Genomic DNA, 24,593 nt, shown 5'->3' on the forward strand with positions numbered 1-24,593 from the left:
CATTGACTGCACGGTTTTCAAGCAGGCGGGAAGAAGAAAAAGACTGGGTAGCAGTACTTATTTTTTATAATTTATAAGCTGCGAACAGTTTACCATTTATTTGTGCCTTAATATTTTTTTTGTTAAACCGTTACGGAGGCCTGTTTTTATTGATTGTTATACTTTTAGCTTAAATACCTTTTTGTTGCAATCCAAGAAAAATAGTTTCTTAATTTGATATATACTGAACGACGGACGTATGGTATGCTTTGTTTGAACATCGGAAGTACTTGAAAAGGAACTGGCTCATGACGAGGTGTTATATTACGAGGATACTATTTATGTTGGTGTTATTCAACATATAGAGAGTGTGTGGGAAGTTAGGCCCTTCGAGAGGCTGTTTCTTCAATGAACCAACAAGTGTTAGAGACTGCATGGCACACCAAAAAAGGGGAAAAAACTGATCAGGGCTCACTTTCCAGGGAGAGAAAAACATTTCTTGTCGCACTTTGCGCTTACTTTTAAATTGAACGCCCGTTAAGAATTCTTTTACGTCATAATCATTATCATTAGAATCATTGTCATCAATATCACTCTGTACTGCAAACCGAACTTTTCTCCTAGCAATCTTGGCTGACTCACCCTGCTTTGGGTGAGTTTACTGCGAAAATCACACTATGTATATGTGCGTTCGTCAACGATGATATTGACACGATCGCATGGTATCCATTTTTTCCTCTCAGAGCAACGATTAACAACATAAATGTAGAAGCACTCAGTCCTTTAGAGACAGAGTGAAAATGCAATTGAAAGGCTGAGCCAGGTTGCAGGTACTTCACTACCTTACAGTACAGAAAATGGTGGAGAAGGCAGAAAAAGAATGAAATAACTGAGAGGACAAGTGATTACTGAGCGCACAGCGTTCATCGTAGAAGGGCTCAGCTTGGAAAATGAAGCGCAGATGCGCTGGGACCACTTTGCCTCTTTCTTTTCTGTATTTACTTTTAGTAGTGTTGCACTGCTGTGGGAGGATAGTGTTCATACGACGGCTACGTTATATTAAATTTTATGAGATTTTACAGCGTCGCCGTCTGTCATGTGACCGAGGAGTGGACACTGTGTCAACGCGTGTCATAGAACCGGAAGACGTCTCATTGCCCGTAAAGCAGACGCTGCTTGAAGCCATCTCAGTGTTTTGCTTTAGTCAGCTTTTAGTTGCATAGTATATCTTTGAAGCAACAGGCGTGGTATATATAAGGGTGTGCAGGAAATGAGCGCAAGAAAAAATATGTAGTCGATGAAGTCAGAGGAAGAAAAAGGGCTCCTCTTCCTTCTTTTTTCCCCTTACTTCAAGCATATCCTTTGGGAACGAGCAGCTATTCGCGTACTCTACGTGTGTAGACGGGTACTGCAAAATTCTGCTGACTTCGCAGAAATGCAATGCGCAGGTCGTCCCCCCGCCGCTCCTCCACATTGCAGTGCGGGGCTGCATAGCTGAACGTGCTCATCGGTTTCCTGCTGACCCAGATTCTCTCGAAAGAGGCGCACGCATACCAACGTGGGAGTCCTGCTGTAGTAGCAACTCTTTCCCCACCCCTTACCTTTTTTTTCTTGTCAGTGACGACATGCAGGTGCGTGCATTGCACATAAATGACAACACGGTACCTAGTGCATCGAAATGAGATCCCCAGAAACTACGTATATCGGGAAGGTAGAAACGAATGATGCTCCTTTAAGAATGCCAGAGAAGCTAGTTTCATGATGGTGCTTCATACACGCCTATGGAGAGAAGAAGCGAGAGAGGGACGGATGGATGAATGAAGGCAGCTAATTAGATAGATAGATAGATAGATAGATAGATAGATAGATAGATAGATAGATAGATAGATAGATAGATAGATAGACAGACAGACAGACAGACGGACGGACGGACGGACGGACGGACGGACGGACGGACGGACAGACAGACAGACAGACAGACAGACAGACAGACAGACAGACAGACAGACAGACAGACAGACAGACAGACGGACAGACGGATAGATGGATAGATGGATAGATGGATAGATGGACAGATGGACAGATGGATAGATGGATAGATGGATAGATAGATAGATAGATAGATAGATAGATAGATAGATAGATAGATAGATAGGCAGACAGACAGACAGACAGATAGATAGATAGATAGATAGATAGATAGATAGATAGATAGATAGATAGATAGATAGATAGATAGATAGATTAAGGTAAATGAGGTGAAAAGAAGGTGCACGTGCGAAAGGCAATGCTGGCTCCGGATTTCAAGTGTCCATCGAATGCATCGGTGGTGACGTGTTTCTGAGTGTTCACGATGCTGCATGAGCGGTCCCTTTCATACAGGCAGTATAACATGACCGAGAAAGCACTGACGCAAAAGGCTTGGCAATCACTCAGAACCTTAAGTTTTCTTAGACGTTGACTACGAGGGCAACAGTGAGCGAAATTATCGGGAAGATTTGACATGCCCGCGTGGGCAAAGGTCAAGATACACTTGACGGACTCTTCGTCCCGCCAATATGACATGTCTTTTTTTTTCTTTTGCGACGGGATCGGAAGACCTATCTTAGGAACTTGCTGCAGGCGGGCCATCTGTGCCGGCACCGTTACTTGTTTGAACAGCTCTGCTACCGAGTATGGACTCGAAGCACAGGCCCTTAGCGGTGCCTCAATTCGTGATTCACAACCACACACTCTTGGAATTCAACGGGAGGCGGGCGTCTGTGTGCTTCAGCTGTGAAACTTGGATGACGCATACGTATATATCTCTGCGTTCATCCGACAACCGACTGAGGTGGGCTTGAAGAGCGATTGCTCTCGGTATGCGCCATCTTGGGGAACCCGTGCGTCCACTGTTAGCATGTCGCGAAGATGACGAAATAGGTCGCGCTGAAAGTGCGATCACGTCTACCGTACTCAAATGTAACAGAGATTTGTACTTCATGTACCGGAATACTATACACTATAAATAGTCTTGCGGAGGAACGGCGCAGTTTACCCCGGAAAGGGCTTTTTGCTCCTCCTAAAGACAGAATGCGCACAAAATATTGCACACGGTATGTCAAGAAGGGGCATTCTTCATTGTCGAGTAAAGCGCCAGTTTTTTGGAGTAACTGCAGGAATGTTCGCACCGTGTGCAAACGACCCAGCGCTGGCTAGACAAGCATGTTTCCTTTTCGACAATGCCAGAATCAAATGCCAGAACGCACTACGAAAGGCTGGTTAAGCCAACCAAAACCTGATTTTTATTTTGCTAACTGTTGCTTCTTTGAGGAGTAATTGCGAGAGTGTGGTTACTCTTCCGCAGTTACTCCCAAAATGGTGCAATTGGGGTGGCTAGTTAGTTACTCCTCTAAAGGAGCAACCTCGATAACCGTTTTCCTCCTTTACTTCCGAGAGTGTATGTTACAGATATTCGGCTTGCAGTTCCATTTCGTCAGGACTTTCCACATGCTTACACGCAGCGTGCAGCATACGACGGTCACAGTGAATCGCGCAAAGCCACATGCCGTTCTCTGCCTATGCTCGATGATTCTGCCGTTGATGCCGAGTAGCGTAAATCAAGAATGAAGAAAATAAAGGGAAAGTTGGACGGGGCATAGTATCACGCCGTAACCGGTGAATATCAGCAAAAAGTGAACAAACAAATTCAAAGGCGTTAGTAATAAGGTTTGTAACTTCATGTCCGTAAACAACGAAATGAATATGAGAGCACCTTATAGTGTAGGGATCTGGGAATTCCGGCCAGCTGGGGTTCTTCAGCGTGCGCCTAAAGCTATGTTCACACTACGGTCGTAACGTGCGTAACAGCTCGTTCGGCGTATCGAACGCAACGGCTATAAAAAGCGTTACCACAGTTATGCCGATACCTTTGTTCACATTTACAGCTACGTACATTACGATTTTTACCATAGGCCAATCATATTTGTCGCTGTAGAATCGACGTCACTAGTGGTCCAATATGGCTCCCATCAACACGCGAGCGCTGGCCGAGTTGGAAGAAATTCACGCTCAAAATGAGCTCGTAGTCGTGTATTCAATCGCCCGAAGACGGCGAAGGCGACAGAGAAGAGTTTAGGTGCGCCAAGTATTCCTCGACAGGGCCGTGGTTGGCGACTTTCACAACCTTCTCGTCAAGCTCCGACTTGGAGACGCTGCGATGTTTCATAATTTTATGCGCATGTCACCCCAGCAGTTCGACTTCCTTGAGAACTTAGTGAGACCACTTATGGCGAAGTAGCGCTTCCCGCGCCGGCAGCTACCGCCATCGCCTCCGCGATGCTGCTGCAGCCGGGAGGACGAAAGTCCCGTCAGGTCTCTTGACCGGTTGTTGAAAACCGAAAGCTGATCGGTCATTGGCTGTGTCGTAACGGTCGTAGTATCGCAGTCGTAAAAGTTGCCTAGCCTTTAACACTCTCACCCACGATTTATGCGTTCGTTGCGAACGTTGGTACCTTTACGTTCACAGTCTGAACTAGACGCATACGCTTGTTGTGCTTCCGCTTACGCGTGTTATGAAAAATCGATGCCTTACGACCGTAGTGTGAACATAGCGTAAGCCTAGGGACCTCCAACATTGAATTTCATCGAAATGCGATCGCCGCGGCCGGCATTCAATCCCGCGACCTGCGTGTAGGCAGTCAAGCCCCACAACTATTAAACCACGACGATTGTTTTCCGGTGCATGTTTGCAAACCGGACGTTTGCCAGGTGAACCCCCTGTTTTTCTTCTTAATGCTTTCTTCTCTCGAAAGGCTGAGACATTTTCCATCAATCTGGTGCTTCATATTGGGTGTTTGTATCGAAAACGACGTAAGTTCTTTTTGAGTATAGCTCCAGCTGAAATATGAGCATGACTTCTTTTTGAGAATGAATGAATGAATGAAACAATCAATCAACCACGATTCGTCATTGCTTCATTGAAATCGTCTTGAAAACAGAAATATATGCAGCGAGAGAACGACATTACATGCACCTGCCTACACAATCATAAAGGCTTATAGAATGTCAATCAAATAAGCAGATTAGCAACAAAGGTGACCTTTCTCGTTGGAACGAAACTCGATGTTGGAGACCAGACGTCGCGAACAAGCCCCCATACAAGCACTAATTCGCAATTTCCGGCTCACGTCACCGTCTTCTGAGTTGATAGAGTCACCGCTGCGGTCTCTTATCTCAGACGAAGACTTACTTGGAACAATAGCTAAAACACGCACGTCGAAATACTGAGTAACTGCTGATTATAATCCTGGGGAAATACGCCATCCTCTCGTCTGCGTACTGCCCATCTCTCATGTAAACGGCGCCCCAGGTTTGACTCTGGCCCACCTTCCAAACGCATCCCTGCCGAGAAAAATGCCAGTAGAGGATTAAGAACCAATCCTGGCTTCGTATCCAAGACGCCCGGTGCACTGAGAGGCATATAAAAGGACGCTGTTGTTTTTATTCTTTATCGGGATAGGCTTGCGTGAAGGGCTTCTCGAAGTTGACAGTGTCGTCGTCGCCACCTGCGTAGAGCCGTCTGTCGCGCCGCCTGGCGGGAGCGATTGGCGTAATTGGCCTGTGTCACCGCGGCAGCCGAAACTACACTGCTTCTCGACAGGTTGACTGCAGTCTGGCTTCTTTCCTTTGCGGCTATTTGTATTTATCATGCCTCCAACTCACTCTCACTTGCTTAATCCTGTTGTTTCTGTCTTTCTTTGTCATTCTGTGCCATTTATTCGCGAAGTACTATTATGGGAAATGCATGAAAAAACAGAATAAAGCTATTCGGTAATCCTTCTCTGAATTCCTTGCTTTACCATTTCGGTTGTTTCTCGGTACCCCGTGGTGTTTTGTGACAGGGCGTTATGTCTGTCTATGGTAACGCGTGTATCTTAAGTCTGTAAGAAGCTTGAGGCACTTGTTAATCGTCGCTGTCTGTACGCTTCCTAGAACAACGTGCTTTTTTGTCTTTCGTCTTCATTTGTCTCAGCATCGAATCATAACTTTTTTTGACCGGAGACGGCACCATAATTTCACACAGTGTACCCTCACAGACACAGCGACACCTGTCCGTGGTGCAGATTGAGCAACACTGAGATTGGAGCACATTACATATCCGTGCACACAGCGTCTGGAGGCTGCCATCTTGCCTGTGTTGAATAGCACTCCCCTGAATTGGTTGTGGGAGCCATGGCTCGGGCAATTGGAAATGGGAAGCCAACGAGCGACCAGGCCTGGCGATCGAACCACTGTAGCCCGTGGGGTCCTGAAAGAGGGGCACCACCCACCATAACCGTATAAACTATATGTATTCTCGATATGAATGAATGCTTCTTCTTCTTCTTCTTTGCCTTGTTTTAAAGAGCGATTGTATTGACGAGCAAGGAAAGTGTTTTTTTCCCTCAAATGATCAAATCAACAGTGCGAGTCTCGTTTCTTTAAAGTTTGCTTTATTCTCTATATTAGCCGAAAAGCCTTTGTCGTTCTTCGATACTGTGGTTATATTTGTTTCTCCGGACTATCAGTGTTTTTTTTTTATACTTACTCACGCGAGACTATAATTCCATCGCTAAAAATAGAGCTTAAAATACTTGCTCTAGTCTTAGCGTCCAAACACCTTTTTCATTCTTTCTTCTTGGAAACCATGTTTGCTCATGTTACTTCCTGACGTTATGACTATAGTTTAGAGCAGAGAAGCCGTACGCATACGACTGGGCTGGCATCTATAGTCATAGCATGCAAACGAGAAGCTAGCTACATTTAGAAAATGAAATAAAACTGCCCGAGCTTACCTCGCAATGTTTGTCGATCGATGTTGATACTTACTGGTTTAACCGCTATTAGTTCGTTTCACAGAGGCTTGCGCCCGTATCTCACAGATCTGGGATAATGTTGAAACGCAACCCGTGCAGCAACTAAACCTTACCCGTTACCTTGACGATTTCCTTTCTTCGAGTTGTGCCAACCGTGCAGTAAAGCAGTGCCCTGCTCCCACAGAGTCGGCATAAGCCAAATCACGGGTTGAAATGGTACGTACAAGTGGAAGACTGGGCTACCTAATTAAGAATTCATGGCAGCAAGAAAATACGCATTAGTCGTACGTACGGAGCCTGGGAGCCGCATGACATTAACAGCCATCGTGAAACAGAGTTGTAAACACCCAGCATGTGTGCATTCGTATTCAGCCCACGCGAGTCATTTGTTACTGCGTACTCTTAACTGGCCGTGATACTGTCACTTGGCGAAGTAATTACAAGAGCCGCCCACACAAAGTGCAGACGGATTCGTGGCATTACTCAATACTAGCAGCGCTCACTGGAGAAACTGTTAAAGCGACGCGGTATTCAATGCACTACTAACGCCTTATATGCAGTACGTGCGCTGCTGGAAGAGGTGTGGTAATGGTGACGTTCAACTCGGGTAATTAAGACGCCTAATGATGTGCACCCGCACGTTGCGCCACATTTCTAGCATCGTATATCAGCAACAATTGTAGCCATCGCTTCCTGCAGTGCAGGCCGTGTTGTAAGGCCCGATATTTTGCAACGCCTTTCACGGACGGTGCCAAGTCATCCGACGGACGCGTACGGCATGTTAAGTCAAGCCCGCTTTATTTTCAACGTTCGCCGCGCATGCTAAGCAATCTCACGTACAGTAAAGAGTATCGCGAAGTTTCACGCTTGTTCATTTGTTATCGTATAGGTTACTGCCTGAATATGAGGCTTGCAGACTCCTACGAACCTTAATTACAGAAAAGATCTGGTATCTTTCAGCAGAGGTCCAGTGTCTGGAAGTGGACGTATAGGAAACCTGTACTTCAGTACAGCCAATGGTGGCACGTGTTAGTTCTTTGATAAAAAGAAGACATTTCATCAAAAAATGTTACGTATTATACATATTATACAAAAACATATTATACAGAAGGAGGTCCAAAGCACTAGGCTACAAGTGGACCTCCTGTACTGATTAGAAAAAAAAAATCAATTAGGAACTTGGTAAACGGAAAAAATAAGTTTGGAAAAGGTAATAACACCTGACAGCAAATTAACTAAGATATGATATCCAAATGCACTCAATTACACGTTGTGAGAGCTTGACTAACCAATACAATCAGGTTAATACAAATGAAGATACAGCATACAAGGTCAAATGCTAACAGCATGTAATAACGTTGTAAAATAGAACTCATAAATGGAGTACTGATTATACTGAAAAAATTCAAACACAAGATCACGAATCAAGTAAACTGTTATATATATATTTTTATATATATATATATATATATATATATATATATATATATATATATATATATATATATATATATATATATATATATATATATTCTTTTTAAACCTCAATGCGAAGCGCATAAACGAGTGACGCTGATTGAATTAGCTGGGCTAATGCTCAGGCCGTTTGGTAAGCGACTCCTGCGAGACACTGACGACACTGAGCAGCAGTTGATAGAACAAAAGAAGATCACTCTTGGCAACAATACGCTCATCTAACATCGTCACACATGTTTAGCTCACACATTGTCACACATGAATCAAATCGCTAGAGGCTTACAACGATTCTGTGTATAAACACAAAAAATGCTGTGTCGGGTCGTGTTTCTATAAAAAGAGAAATATAGATAAGAGAGAGAGAGAGAGAGTGTAGCGGGCCGAACGCGATAACATGTTTTCCAGAAATCATTTGCAAACTGTGAGCGCTTACTTTAGGCGTATACCGCCTGATGCCATAGGCGGGAGGAAACGCGGTTATGATGATGATTTGCAGTCTCTTCGTGCTGCTCAACCTTGACCTCTTTCCGCGTCCGCGGGCGTTCTTATCTCCTTGCGGCTGCTACCGTATAGCTTAGACTCAAGGCTCCCACTTCCACCCCCCCCATTTTGTCATTACGACGGTCCGCGACGTACTGCAAACTGTCGTTATAGAAAATGAGGCTGGCGGGACACCGCCTGTTTCCTCTGCGCGACTATAGGCTTAGCCGCCCTGTAGCCGTTTAGTGTATATATTCTATTCTGCAATCTTGCGTATGGACGCCTACTTGAGACATTGTTTTCTCTCCAAAGCAGGCGACAGTCGCCGTCTGCGTGTCTCGTTTGTTAGCAGCGTCATGGGAAGAAGGGTTTTTCTCGTTTTTTTTTGCCATACTGATAAGAACACTAGCAGGAAACCTTATTCGTGTATAGCTGCAGGTGGGTTTGTCTAGTCGCCATGACTTGTGAATGGCGCTTACAATCGCCCAGAATTTCGTGCCCTTGTTCTGCGAGTAGACACAGATGTTTCCTGGTTCTGTTATCGAGGGAAGTGTGTATATTATTTATGGTGTCGCTGTAACCAAGATGGCGGTGGATTTTTTTCCTGTTAAGTCGAGACAAGAATGCTTGTAGCGCATGGAGAGAATGCACATGTGTTACGAGGAGCCGTATTCACTGCAGAAATTCGCTAAGTACAGCAGCACGTTCACAAAGTGTATTGTATTTATGACCGTCAATGTATTGCCTCTTCCGCTGGAGTTGTCTCGTACGGGGCCGATCGAACAGCATGCACGGAATTCGCGAATGTGGGAAACTTGCTTCTTTCTTTCTTTCTTTCTTTCTTTCTTTCTTTCTTTCTTTCTTTCTTTCTTTCTTTCTTTCTTTCTTTCTTTCTTTCTTTCTTTCTTTCTTTCTTTCTTTCTTTCCTTCCTTAGGGACAAGAGCCTTAAGCGGCAAGAAGGGAGCAGAGTGGACGAGGGAACAAACCGGGATTAAGGATATCATAGTTGAACGCAACAAGAGGAAATGGACATGGGCCGGGCATGTAGCGCGTAGGCAGGATAACCGCTGGTCATTGCGGGTAACTGACTGGATTCCCAGAGAAGGCAAGTGGGTTAGGGGGAGACAGAAAGTCAGGTGGGCAGATGAGGTTAAGAAGTTTGCAGGTGTATAAACTGGCAGCAGCAAGCTCAGGGCCGAGTCGACTGGCGGGACATGGGAGAGGCCTTTGTCTTGCAGTGGACGCAGTCAGGCTGATGATGATGATGATGATAATGATGATGATGATGATGATGATGATGATGAACATCATCATAATGATGATTAGAATGAACCGTATCCTGAGCTTTTCATCGAGCATCCTGCTTTTACTTGTCTGGCTATGCGAAGATCAGTTGCTGGCGTCTGTAGAAGCGCCTGCATCTCCTATATAAAACGTATGAACTGAAACAACAAACGAAAAAAAAACGCATACATTGGACAAAAAGAGAGCAGGTTTTTAACACAAAAGTTTGCGCTATAGCTTGTCGTGGCCCATGTCACGATAGTTTGTCCACGTAATCTTTCGTAGCATCCGCTCCCGCCTTCGGGTCCTCACGCCATGACTGGAGCGTCTTCTCTCAGCGGCTCTGTGCGTGACGGCGGCCTGAATACCGGGCTCCTCTACGCTAGTAGCCGCATCAGCCAAACGAGACGTTACAGCGCAGGATGATACCACCGCCAACACGAGACGCCATCAGAGCTTGTTTGTGAGAAGCTTCTTTTTATACATACGTACGTACACACACGCGCGAAGACACTGCAGGTGCACATGCTTGCCTACCAAAGCTCCCTCTCTCTGGCCATACTCGGGATTTTTCTAGCAGCCTTACTTTACTGTATACCTGATGTTCACTGCGCACCATACAGGTCGGCCGTATATAAAGGGCTAAAAGGCAGGCCATAAACTCCAGAAGCCCAGTGGGAGAATCACGCGTCCCCCTGTAAACGCAGCCGACGTCTCCTTTCATCTCGGCGTTTTTTTTTTTTGTCCTCGTATAATTTCTCTATTGTCTTTTTGCCTGCGCCATGCATTACGTGACCGTTAAGGCGCGAAGGTGATGGCCTTGGTCGGTTTTTCTTTGTTTCGACGATCTTGTCCTGGCAGGGGTCGTTGTTTTCCTGGGTCTTGCGTCTACTTAGCCGGGCGTCCGCACGAGAGTGCGCATAAGCCTCCGGTCTTGTTCTAAGTGGAGCAAGGCATTGCCATAACTAAAGTGGCGCAAAAGAAAGGACAAAAGAAGAAAGAGAGGTACCGAGAATGCTAGGTGCGGTTCGCCGAGACCGTCCAGCGAGCTATACGACAAACACTTAGTGACCCGGAAAGCGCCTTACAGAAGCCTTCGTGACGCAGCTATGAAAAGACTGAAAAAAAGAAGATAAACAAGAAAATGTATAGTGAGAAGAGAAAGTTATTATCAGTTGGGCTGGTTTTCTATAACCATTGTTTTGTAACTGCATAGCTTAATACGCGAAGCATTGCTTTCTGTTTGGACAGTGCATTGCCGGCAGCTGTTAGGAACAGGAGGAAGTGTATCTCGCCAGCTTCCCTGATGGATATGCAGGGGAGCACAGACCGGAGTCTCAACGCCGCCATTTTCGGGTCTTCGCTTTGTACACGCCACAAATATTGACCCTTACGTCGTCTTCGTCTCCAGTGTTTTCGAGTATGTACAATGATATACCTACGTACGCAGTATTCCTTGGCATTGCGTCTATATATTTATTGGTTCTCATTCGTGGTTATACCTTTTCTGCCTGTATAGGCAACAATATAGAGCACATAGTGACCGGTGATGCCTCTGACTTGGCACTCAGATTGCGCTCGTGTGGTGGTATAGCCTCGTATTTCGATTCTGTTTGTACACATTTTTTGTCATACTTTTTTGCAGTTGTTGTCATATTTCACCACGTATGAAGAGAAAACGCTTAAGAAAACACTTTTTGCCAATATCAGGAACGTAGAGTGTGGCATGGAGGATGACGTCAAGGTGCACTGTATAGACACAAATAGCTTGAGCCTGCAGGGTTGAGGCGTCATGTTGGAACTAGGCAGACCTTTGAGCCCAACTCTCATACAGCATTTGCTGTTGGTCTAGCGCCAATGTGTAGCGATCCCTGTTCGTCCTTTCGATGTACGCTCTCTTACTTACGTCCTACCTTTTCCTTCGCTCACTTATGCTTCGCTGTTGCCCCCTCCTCCCCCTCTTTCTTCTTTCGCATCGTTGCGGGAGAGACGACATCCCGGATGAGATTGCTCTAGAGGGATCTCAGTCTTCCATCACGTTTTGCTCCGATAACTCCGCTTGCTTCGTTCTCATCCTGATTGTATCAATACCTTCTAAGTTCGAATGTTTTCTTTTGTTTTTGTTGCGTTGTTTCGTCCATTTACTTCCTTCCTTCGTTCTTTCCTCTATTTCATTCGCGGACGTGTCTACGCCGTGCTTTCGTTGGGAATGGAGTTACATTCCCTCGTCGTCGCGTTGTGTTCGTTGGACTGCAACGCCAATCGAAGGTAAACTGAAGGGCAAGCGGTGCGCAGGCACGAAGGGAAGAAACTCCGAAAAACACTAAGGAAACGCGCATGAAGCGAGAAACTATGCGGTCGAAAGAAGACCCACTGGAAGGTGGATGGAGACCCACTATACGCGGGATGACATGTCGGCTGCGGCAAGCGGAGCAAAAGGCGCTGAGTGAAGCTAAGACCTCATAATGCACAAGAAAGACTACATCTAGTTCGCGCAAAGATGAAAGTACACTAAAGAAGGAGTAATATAGGGGTCGATGAAATAAGGGGGCTGAGGTTAGGAAGAGGGAAGCTGACGACGGAATCGGAGGGAACGCCACACCTCTAGGACACGACCAACCAACCAATGAAAGGACGGCTGGCGTCACCGAATCTGGTGATCTCTACAGAAAAGGGAAAGAAAGGAAGAGATAGAAGTAAAAAGTAAGACAAAAAGAAGCAAACAAACAAAGAAAAAAGAACCGAAATGAGTAAAGCTGGGCCACGGGGAGGCACCGGGAATACTTTTCGGGAATGAGGATCTTTTGTGCTTCGCAGCTCCCTTAGAGAACTAAGGTGGGACAGTAGATTGGAGGTAAGAAAAGAATGAGCCAATATCGCTGAATTTTCAGCTTTTAATGGAACGGGTGGCTTACAACGTCGAAGTTTTAGAAGCATCTATAGAGGACGCCGAGCTTGGTAATACTCCACTGTTTTATTTGTCGCTTGTCTGATGATTTCTTTTTGCGCGCGTTTGAAATCGAAGACGACCAATTTATAGATACGCTGCCTTTTCTAGATGTTAAATGATGGTTGTTCATATCTGGCTGACGATCTTGAAGTGGGAATGAAGATAGGCTGTCTTATTGGCTGCCGATACCATCGTCAGTGTTGTGTAATGAAACAAGTGTCGTATGAGCTGGTACTCCTTTATTTAATTTTGTTTTTCTGTAACGAGTAGCTTTGCATGGAAGTGATGCAAGTTGTTGCTCTCACACGAGCCCCTAGTGAAACTTTCACATAGAGGATATGAACACTGCACACTCCGTCAAACAAAAAGAAATAATCGGCAGATCCCACGTACCTGGGAATCAACGTTATGCGAAGCATGCGGAGAGAAGGTGACCGTGTTGTAATTTTTCCATAGAGCGACACAGCATGAAATGCCTCTAGATACATTTACAAATGTTGCACACACAGACATATGTTGAAGAGTTGCAGATGTTTATATAACCAGTTTCCACTTGCGCAGCGGTGCCATCTGGAACATGTGTATTAGCAACACCGGAAGCCGATATGAAGCGCTGATTCGCGCGAGAATGCTGGCCCTTGGACACTGCTACTTAAATCAACTTCAGTGCATGGCAAGTATACCACAATTAACGTTAACTCGACGTGACGGCTGTGTTAAAGGAGTACATATGAAACGTTTACAAAATTGGGTAGGCAGCACTATTGACGTTTCACGAAGATTGGCGTCTATTTGAAGAGTAGGTTCGAGACCAGGCGAGGCTCTGGGGTAAAATGCTTCATTGCCACGCAGAATGCTTGGCTTCGATTGCAGCTGGGACCCTGACATTTATTCTTTGCATTCGTTGGGTCGACGCTACCAATGTCAGGTATTTCTTAACGCTCGCGCGTTAAAATTGCCCATGTGTGTTCTCGTCGTTCTTTGGTAGATGCTAAGTGTCAATCACCTGTGGCACATACCCGCATACCAGCGGTACATACCCGCCCGTGGGTATGTGCCACTGTCTGGCGGGAAGTGTTTGACGACGTACGCGACGGGAATGTGACATTATTCATGTCTTCACCAGCGCGTCATATTCGTCAAACTATCTTACCCTTCTATGCTGATTTTGGTTCACGCCAAGTTAAGGGGGTGACCACAAGAGCACGCAAACGTAAGCGGCTAGATAGATAGATAGATAGATAGATAGATAGATAGATAGATAGATAGATAGATAGATAGATAGATAGATAGATAGATAGATAGATAGATAGATCATCATCATCATCAGCCTGACTACGTCCACTGCAGAACAAAGGCCTCTCCCATGTTCCGACAGTTTACCTGGTCCTGTGCTTGCTGCTGCCAATTTTTACCCGCAAACTTCTTAATCTCATCTGCCCACCTAACCTTCTGTCTCCCCCTAACCTGCTTTCCTTCTCTGCGAATCCAGTTAGTTACCCTTAACGACCAGCGGTTATCCTGTCTACGCGCTACATGCCCGGCCCATGTCCATTTCTTCTTCTTGATTTCAGCTATGATATCCTTAACCCCCGTTTGTTCCCTAATCCACTCTGCTCTCTTCTTGTCTCTTAAGGTTACAACTACCATTTTTCTTTCCATTGCTCGCTGCGTCGTCCTCAATTTAAGCTGAACCCTCTTTGTAAGTCTTCAGGTTTCTGCTCCGTAGCTAAGCACCGTCAAGATAAAGCTGCTATATACCTTTCTCTTGAGGGATAGTGGCAATCTACCTGTCATAATTTGAGAGTGCTTGCCAAATGTGCTCCACCCCATTCTTATTCTTCTAGTTACTTCAATCTCGTGGTTCGGCTCCGCGGTTATTACCTGACCTAAGTAGATATAGTCTTTTACAAATTGAAGTGCACTATTAGCTATCTTGAAGAGCTGCTCTTTTCCGAGGTTCTTGTACATTAACTTAGTTTTCTGCATATTCATTTTAAGACTCACCTTTCTGCAGAAAGGTAGATAGATAGATACGCTCAAAGTCGGCATTAAAAACAAAACACGCTTGGTCTTTCTGAGGTCTCTTTCCGCCGAAGCGGTACAGTGTTTACGGTGCTGAATGCCAACCCGAAGGTCACAGGTTCGGTTCCAGTAGCGGTGGTCGCAATTCGATGCAAGCCATGCCCCGTGCATCATGGCAGCTGCAAGCGTTTATAGTTATGCCTTCTTTTTCTCCCCTGCTTTGCCCCCTCAACGAATGAATTAACTGGGCGTCGCTGGCGTCCACATCGCACTCGACGAGTTGTGCTGTTGTCGGATGAAGTGCGTGTAGTGGTTGAAATGTGCTCCGCCAAGTGCCGCCACACTACAAGCCGTTCTTATCTTATTCTCGTGTGTGACGACAATTTGCAAATTCACGCGGACAAACAAAAAGTATCTGAGGATGATCACTAATCAGAGTAGACTTCGGCTATGCTAATTGAGGTTATGTCTTCAGGAGTAAAGCTATACAGACGCAGATCCTTGGATCCTTGCGTTATTCCCATTTTCACTGCAGCGATGAGCTGAAGCCACTCCGCCCGACAGATGCCTTACAAGCCTTACAGGATGCCGCAGTTTTACAAGTCACGAAGCGCTAGATTTGCCGCACGCAACTCGGTGGCTAGGGTCAACTTTACGTCAAGTTCAAGCACGTTATTAAGCAGGCAGACGGCACTCGCTGCCTACCAGTGGTTTAGTGACGCAGACTGGACTTATTTAATCAGATTGGTCGCCTGTATTACGTAATACGGAACAATGCTCCGTTTAATAAAAGCAAAAAGTGGGAAAACCGTTCGGCTGAGCCGCTGCTATTATTAAGAAATCAAGTTTCGTAATAAACCGCAGAGTTGACACCGGGAGCTCAAGTCTGTCTTCAAACTATTCTAAGAGTTTGTTTCATCAGCTGGATGCGTCTGTGTAATATCGTCGAAAGCATCTCAGGGTCGCTGTAAAGAACACCAGATGGTAAAAAAATTCCGGAGCCCTCCACTGTGGTGTACCTATAATATTGTCATTATTACTATCCGATGCCTACTATTCAGGCCTTTCGAAATGCCTGGTCAGTTGTCTAGTTAATTATTCGCAGGCAGTATGTTACTCGTTACTGATATGCACTGTGGAAACCGTGTACCATAATTTTTTTTTCGTTTGAGGGCAATCCTATTTTCTATATTCGCATAAATTTTTTGTATTGTACGTTAGGGTTATACTAGATTTGGCTTCTTTTGACCCAGCGTATCACAAATGAGCTACAATAGTTATTATAACATCGCCTTGGAACGTAATTTGTTGTGTAAGTAGTTAAGCAAATTGTTTCGAGTCAACAGAGTAAAATACTGAGCTGAACGAATGCCATGTAAATAAACGTTGACGTTTACACCCTGAACGACGCTTCCATCGGCGGACATACATGTACATTCGTACTGGACGACGATGACGCGAGGGGAGGATTGCGTCTGAAAGTTTCCGCAAACTTTCATTAGCGTTCGCTCGGATGGCAGAGCACGTTATCTCTGTTGCAGCTCCGAAAGAACTCTCCGGTCTTAATTTAAATCCCAGAAGTGCTTCCACAATGAGAACTCACGTCATTTACTTGCAAGGCCGTCTGTGGTATCACAACGATTCGCCTGGTCTGCAGCGCCGGCGTGACCTCGCGTTGGCAGCGATATAGAGATACGGACAGGCGTGTCACAAGAGAGGCACCGTAATAGCGGGCGCACGTAAGTAACAAGCGTGTACGTTAAGTGCAGACTAGGCTTGGTGTAGCCGCGCCCTTTTCTATACGGTAACACGTGTATGCGTGGCGCCACTGGGGTGACGGGCGACGGGACTCTCGGCAGAAATGCCAAGGACGGAATCACGCGTTCCTGAGGTCGTGGTGAACACACTCGTTTTCGCTCGCTCGCGTGCCCGCTGTATGTCATCATCACGCTCCGGCGAGCTTTCGAGGCGGCCTTCGAGATTCCTAGCGCGCCAACCAATCGGGCTACCCGGCCTTTACGCACCCGCTCCACTGATGACTCGGTGGTCATCCTTTTTTTTATATGTCGTAGCTATTCTCTAAGTAAATGCACTGTTGTTTACTGTAGAAGGATTCGTTCGGCAGGAACGGGTGAGGTGGAATGCTCCCACGATTGGCTTTGGTGCTCTTAAAAATTGAAAAAAAAAAGAGCACACACCAACACAGAGAAAAACGCAAAGGAACGGATAGAAAAAGACAAGGAAGCTGCGCATTTCGCCATTACGCGACAGCAGTGATGTGTCATGCAAAGAGTAAAAAAAAGGTAACGTTTGCCGACACGTCGCTTTCATGGAAGACACTAGTACCTCATGCACGAAGAGTCTTCGTCTACACTCACTCTCTCTTTCTCACTCACTCACTTGCTCACTCCACTTAACACGGGTGACAAACATCAGTCAGCATCGTACGTCGAACACCAAGCGCATGCCGCAAACCAGACAAGAGGACGCAAGTCGCAGCAAGAAGACACCTGCTGCTGAAATCGGAAATTGAAGGGAGCATGCGCTTAATTCAAGAGGGGTTCTCTGAACTGATATTTTGAATTCATTTGCGTGGTGTGGGACTGGACATGGTCGGAGACACTGCGTCACTCCCAGGTCTTGTGCCAAACGGCTTCGCTGGTTATGTAACTTCAGAAGTGGCTGAATGGCTTCTAATCATTTAGTAGGTCATGCAGTTGTAGTATATACCGGGAAAGCTGATGGCTCTCCAACAGTAGAGGGCGTATGGTGACCTAAAGCATTGACAATTTATTGTAAACACATTTATTTTTGTTGGCACACTTTCCTTGTATGCTTGTTTCTTGCATAACTCTTAACGACGGCCAACTTAACAAAATGCCGGCTGTCAGTGATAGGTCTTTACCTGGTGCAATTCTAGTTGATGTTCTTCACATTTTATTTTGTCCTGTTGTTGTATTCTGGTATAGAAAGAAAAGCGAGTATTGAAGTTCACTAACTCTCTCGCCGCTCTATTGTGATTTAGCGCAGAAGAACCCTTTGATGAAGACTGATTGCAGTTTCTCGTAAAAAAAAACGAGAGGAGGGTCAGAGGGGGGTCTTATGAGCTCTACGAAAAAGGGTGCGGTGCGACAAACCGTAAAAACACGATGGACTCGGTCGGTGCCTCAAGATTTGCGCGCACGTCCGTGATTAATGGCGACGCGTCTCGGGGGGCCTTCCTGAGACGAGCCTAACGGCGTGTCTTGTTCCCTGATTAAGTGCCCCTTCGCACACCCAGAGGGCTCCACGAAGCACCACGGATTCACCGTTCGTTCGAGCACACACACACACACACACACACATCTATTCAAATGGTCGTGCATGTATGCGCGTGTGTGGCTTGGTCTATGGGAGCGCGCCGACACTATTCATCACCGCCACTTCCACCGTTCGTTTTGCCCTCGAACCCGTGGTAGTGCACCGTATAATAAACACGTTCACACATTGGCGCGTGCATGCATGGCGCGTTTTTTTTTTCTTTACAGGGTGAGCTGCAGGCTTGAAGGAACGTATAGCAGCCGGGTAGTGCAGCTGAAAGTAATATTGACATCGATGCGTCAATGGATTCAGAACGGACGCCCCTTCTATATGGTTCTTATTCATTTCTTCCTTGCTAGACCTCTTTATTTTGTCCATCCACTTTCGTCGGGTGCGAAGTGCATTATCGGGTAAGAGATGTCAACGCGGATATTTATTACACGTAGTGACATCTCACCACTGCGCTTTGCGTCATGGTGCCGGCTTTCGCTGTTCCGATTGTGTAGCACATGAAAAGTTGTACTTGTTATATTGTTTGGCGATTCTTGGGCCCCGTGCGTCTTTGAAATATGGTTATTAGTGGTAAAGAAAAAACAGAGTACACAATTATCTGATATGATGCGATTTCGAGCGCAACGTGCTTACAGAAGTGGCTGTTCTGAAAAAAAGCAAACAACCAACCACAAACACCAGAAAAAAATTCCGCCATATCCACGAAGTGAATTATGATGAGTGGGCGAAGCTCCGGAGGTAAACCTGGTAAACCATGAATCCTCTGTACATTTTGCCCACTCGATTTTATTACATCGCTCCCCCTAGCGTACGTCGCCGCACTAAATCGAACGATTGCCTTCAACCAATGACACGCGCCATATGTGACATCATTCCTATTTTATAAGATCTCGCGTCTTTCATCAACTACAAGTACCGCTTTCTAGTTTATAACATCTTGCGTCTTTTCATCATCAGCTACAAGTACCACCATCTAGTAAACACTACAAGAACTAAACGAGAGGTGGCTACATACAGGAGACGGTACCGCCATCTAGTGAACACTGCAAGAACTAAACTAGAGGTGGTTACATACAGGGGACGGTACCGCCATCTAGTGAACACTGCAAGAACTAAACTAGAGGTGGCTACATACAGGCTACAGGGGACGCACAGCCCACGCCCTAAGAAGCTTCGCCCCTAAAAAGCGAACATTTTCATTCAATAGAGCAAGCGCTACCAACGGGGACAGGTATATTTTAAGGCGTAAGAACTAAGTCCATTGAGTGAATTTTCTTCAAACTCAGCCTAACGAGGAAGAAGGCTCCAACGTGCCTTTATTTTGTTGAATCTCAAGGACTCCAGGTCGTAAATAGCAAAGTAGAGGCTGTTCTGTGACAATTTTTCTGAGCCAAACGTTGATGAGTTACAATCAATCAATCAATCAATCAATCAAAGCAACCCTCTTGCAGCACAACAAAACCTTTGACGGTCACATTAAGATCTTTCACTTGGGATTACACTCAAGGTTGACTCTTTCGGAGCCCACTATGCAGGTAGCACGGCTGGCCTACAAATGTGAAAACACTCCTATTATGGGTTTTATTAGTCATATGTACGCTTCTTTGGTTTATAAGATTTTTCTGTACATCAGTTAGAGAAGTGCGCAAGGCCGCTAGTAATGTCCAACGTGACGACCAACTGGCATCCATCATATGGTTACGATAGACGCCGGGTTGCCGGGCTCCTGAAATATGAACCATCTGGTTTTCTTTAACGACCACCGACATCGTACAATACACGGGCTTCTAACCATTCCGCCTCCATTCGAATGCGACCGCCACGCGTTCGGGATCGAATCTGCGGCCTTCGCATCAGCAGCCAAGCATCGTAGCCAGTGTGCTACCGAGGTGGGCCCCTTGCAAGGAGAGTGACCGTGCGGGCTCTTTCTGTTGAATATGAGGGCAGGCCTCGAATTTCGCTCGTTCGCTATTTTCGTGTGTACGGTTCAAGGAATCGCCGTCTCACCTCTTGCCTTCTTTTGCATTTCCATTTTCTCAGGTTCACCGCAAAAAGAGGGTCGTGGCCCGGGTCCGCTGCGAGAATATCAAGAACGACTGCCCCAAGCCGACATGCGACGACCCGGTTCTCCTTCCCGAGAGATGCTGCAAGACCTGCCCGGGAGAAGGTGAGTGGTTAGCGGCTTGTAAAGATACGCCGTTGCTTCGCGTGTCTCGTTGCTTGTTGCTTGAAATAAACGCAATGAGCGCCTTCTACAACAATGGTTTGACAAGCATCCCAGAGGCGGCACCAGAAGAGGGAGATGCGTGAGGGCCGTTCCACGCACTTCCCGCACAGCCGCAACGCACGTGCCGGAACCCCTACCACACGCAAGCGGGGCACGAATAAGCCAATCGGCGACGCTGCGGAGGGTTAAAGAGCGTCGCCAATCGAATTATTTGTCCCCCGTTTGCGTGCATGCGGTAGGGGTCTCGGCACGCGCGTTGTGGCTGTGCGGGAAGCGCGTGGAACGGCCCTGAAGGTCCTAGATCTTTAGAGGTGTGGCCTACCCTCCTCTTCATCCGTCCGAATTATTGTCGCACCCCTCCCTATTCCTTGGCATTATCGGGCTGGCATGACCGCTCGTGCTTTCCGAGTGCGTGCGCTTCAACTCAGTATCTTTCCCACTGCACGGGCACCCTTCCCAGCTGCAGGCGGCAGAGTCGCCTCGCAACTTGTGAAACCATGGAGAGAGCCCATGTAGGGCTGTGTTATTACAGAAAACGACGCATGCAATTAAAGTAAGTTGAAAGAGAGAAAGAAAGAGAGAAGGGTGGGGATCCTGAAACGCGATACAGCGTCACTTTGCTGTGGCAGAGCCAGGCGAGATACACCGGGAAAAACGGCAGACTGGTAATAAAGCGAACGTTAAGTACTTTCTGGTGTTGGCTTCGGCGTCTATTTAATGGATTCCCTCGTCCACTGCCGTGAAGACTACGAATACCGCTAAAACCGCCAAAAGCGTGTCCTCGCGCTTGCCCTGATGGAATGACGGCCGCAGTGCTTTGAATGTCCCTCGATGATGTGTGCCTCGCGTGCGTGGGCGACCGCGAGTTGCGAAAATGCTTTAGCGATGAACGCTCGAAGCGCGTTATAAGCGGCGCTTTGGAGCGTGCGTTTATCTTGGCGCTGCTGGCTTCCTTTCTTATTTCATTTCTTTTTTTGTTGTTACTTTTGTTTACATTGACGTTTTTGAAACCTCATTTCAGTCCTCGTTATGGTAACTGTGGCGTTTATAGTGCGGCTGTGAATTTTTATGGGCATTCCTGCAATTTAACCCGGTTTATTCATTGTGCGAATGGAAGATAGCGCTTATGCAATAAATGCCTCAGCACGGGGGAGGGAGAAATTTTATTTCAGTGCCCCCTCTATTTATTTATTTATTTATTTATTTATTTATTTATTTATTTATTTATTTATTTATTTATTTATTTATTTATTTATTTAATTATTTATTTATTTATTTATTTATTAATTTATGTACTCTCAATGCCATTGCGGCGTGACGATAGTTATAGCGTGAGAACAAAACGACGACACAGAGACAAGAAGGACACGAAAGACACGAGCGCTTTCGTGTCTTTCGTGTTTTTCTTGTCTCTGTGTCGTCGTTTTGTTCTCGCGCTATAACTATCGTCATGTCATACCAACTAGCCCAAGCTGCCACACTTCTAAGCCATTGTGGCGTTACAGAGAGGAGTGGTGTTAGGAATTCAAGATGGCAGTCTTGAACGGTCGGCATTATCAGGGTTGCTGCCGATTGATATAGGGAGGTGAGTCCATTCATATATTTGGCTGGCCGAGGAAGAAATAAAAAGTAAACTAAATAAAAATAATTCGGCAGATTCCACGTACCTAGGGAATCAGCCTTATGCGAAGCATGTGGAGGGGAGGTGACCATGTTGTAATTTTTTTATTGAGTGACACGTCATGAAATGACGCTTAATATATGTATAAATGTTAGACGCACAGACATATGCTGATTGATGGGTGGGGTTTAACGTGACATAAAACCACCATATGATTATGAGAGACACCGTACTGGAGGGCTAGGGTTCTTTAACGTGCACCCGAATCTGAGTACACGGACCTACAGCATTTTCGCCTCCATCGAAAATGCAGCCGCCACAGCAGGGATTCAATCCCGCGACCTGCGGGTCAGCAGCCGAGTACCTTAGCCACCAGACCACCGCGGTGGGGCCCAGAGATATATGTTGAGCAGTTGCATATGTTTATGTAAGCAGTTGTTTGCACTTGAGCAACGATACCAACAGGAACATGAGTATTAGCGACACCAGAAGTGATAAGTGATATGAAGCGCTGGTGCTCGTGAGAGTGGTAGTCGTGACACTGCTACATAAATCGAATTCAGTGCACGGCGCCCAACTTCGATTGACGTTTACCCTACGTGACGGCTTTATCAAAAGAACACACATGTAAAATTTATAAAAGCAGATAGCCAGCACTGCAACCACAACTGACGTTTCACGAACATTGGGGTGTATAGTATACTTTAAAAGGAGTTCTGAGGCTTGGCATGGCTCTGTAGTAGAATGCTTGAATGCCACGGAAAATGCTCTATTTCCGATTCATGCTGGGAACTTGACATTTTCTCTGTGCATTTGTTGGGTCAGCGCTGCGGATGTTCGATTTTTCTTAACGCCCACGCGTTAAGATTTCCCATGTGTGTCCATGAGTGCCAATATATGGCACATACCCGCCCATGGTTTGTGAAAATGTTTGGCGGGAAGTGTTTGACGATGTACTCGATGGCATTGTGACAATATTAATGTATTGACTAGCCTGTCGAGTTCGTCATACCACCTTACCCTCCCACACTAATTTTGGTTCACGCCAAGAAAATGGGATAATCACGAGAGCACCCAGTCGTAAGGCTGGATAGATAGATAGATAGATAGATAGATAGATAGATAGATAGATAGATAGATAGATAGATAGATAGATAGATAGATAGATAGATAGATAGATAGATAGATAGATAGATAGATAGATAGATAGACAGACAGACAGACAGACAGACAGACAGACAGACAGACAGACAGACAGACAGACAGACAGACAGACAGACAGACAGACAGACAGACAGACAGACAGACAGACAGACAGACGCCAAAAGTGCTTACAGTACGCAAAGAATCGCTTCGCATTTAATTAAGTGATAGCGTGCTTCTGACTGTCCTCTGCGAACCAAAGGCGGTCTGCAGTGAGGAACATGCCATCGCTTAATTAAATGCGAAGCCTTTTTTTGCGTTAGCACTCTGGTTCGTGACCAGGTTCAGCCCTGGTTAACCTCTCCACTTTTTTTCTTTATTTTTTCGCTCTCTCTCTTTTGGTTTCGAGGATATTCAGGACGAAAGGTTTGAAGTTAAACCGTTCTTGGAATGCAACATCGGTCTTCTTCTGCAATTTTTCTGAAAAACTTGCAAAGTTGGCATATCCGTAAGCCTGCACGTCAGTCAACAACGGTGTAGGTCATACTGAATAGAGGGAGGGGGCAAACTCCCCCCCCCCACGAATGATTAGAAGAGAACGCCCAGCCAAATCTCGGAACCACGTCGTTAGCTTGTACTAACGACTTCTAAATCTCCTGCAATGACGTTGGGGGGAAGGGAGTTACTTCCGCACGCGACATTTCCGGTGTGTGGGCCACCCCGTCGCCCCGGAAGTTAATTTAGGGAAGGCGAATGACCGATATTTTGCTTCGGGAACGTGAGGCGCTTGGAAACGATGACGACGTCGCAACTTCATGTGTCGTTACACTGCCGGTTGAACTGTGGGCAATGGGCAAAACCGCCCCGAATGTTAATCGTTGGGGTTATGTTACCTCCCGGACGAACAATGTGCGACTGATATTTGCGTTGGTAATATGAGGTGCTTGGAAGAAGGATGACGATGATCTCGTAACTTTCCGCGGTATATTAACTTTGGCTTGTAAACTGTGGGCAACGAAGAACCCCGGTACGTTAATGGGTCTGGTATGGCTGAGAATGGAAAGTGCTGCTTGAGATAAATTTCGGGCGGTTCTGGTGATTCCGACGATTAGGCTCGGTTATTAAACGTAGCAGACTCGAGTAATCAGTCTCAGTGCCCTCCTGAAAATGAGTCGTCAAATGAAATGTGAACATATCTCACTTTGTGTGCCCGCCATGGCGTGATGTAATAATAAGGCCGTGGATATGCCAATGCCTAA

At 46.0% G+C, this 24,593-nt stretch overlaps 1 protein-coding gene across 1 annotated transcript in view; it reads left to right on the forward strand.

Moving 5' to 3' along the window:
• Nucleotides 1–24,593, forward strand: part of sog (chordin short gastrulation) — a 308,185-nt gene that overhangs the window by 204,728 nt on the left and 78,864 nt on the right. Inside the window, exon 3 of the mRNA XM_075889131.1 lies at nucleotides 20,384–20,510. Within this exon, the coding sequence (XP_075745246.1) occupies nucleotides 20,384–20,510 (127 nt within the window). The remainder of the gene's footprint in view (nucleotides 1–20,383; nucleotides 20,511–24,593) is intronic.

Source organism: Rhipicephalus microplus, chromosome 3, assembly GCF_043290135.1.
Source record: "Rhipicephalus microplus isolate Deutch F79 chromosome 3, USDA_Rmic, whole genome shotgun sequence".
In the NCBI taxonomy this organism is placed as follows: domain Eukaryota; kingdom Metazoa; phylum Arthropoda; class Arachnida; order Ixodida; family Ixodidae; genus Rhipicephalus; species Rhipicephalus microplus.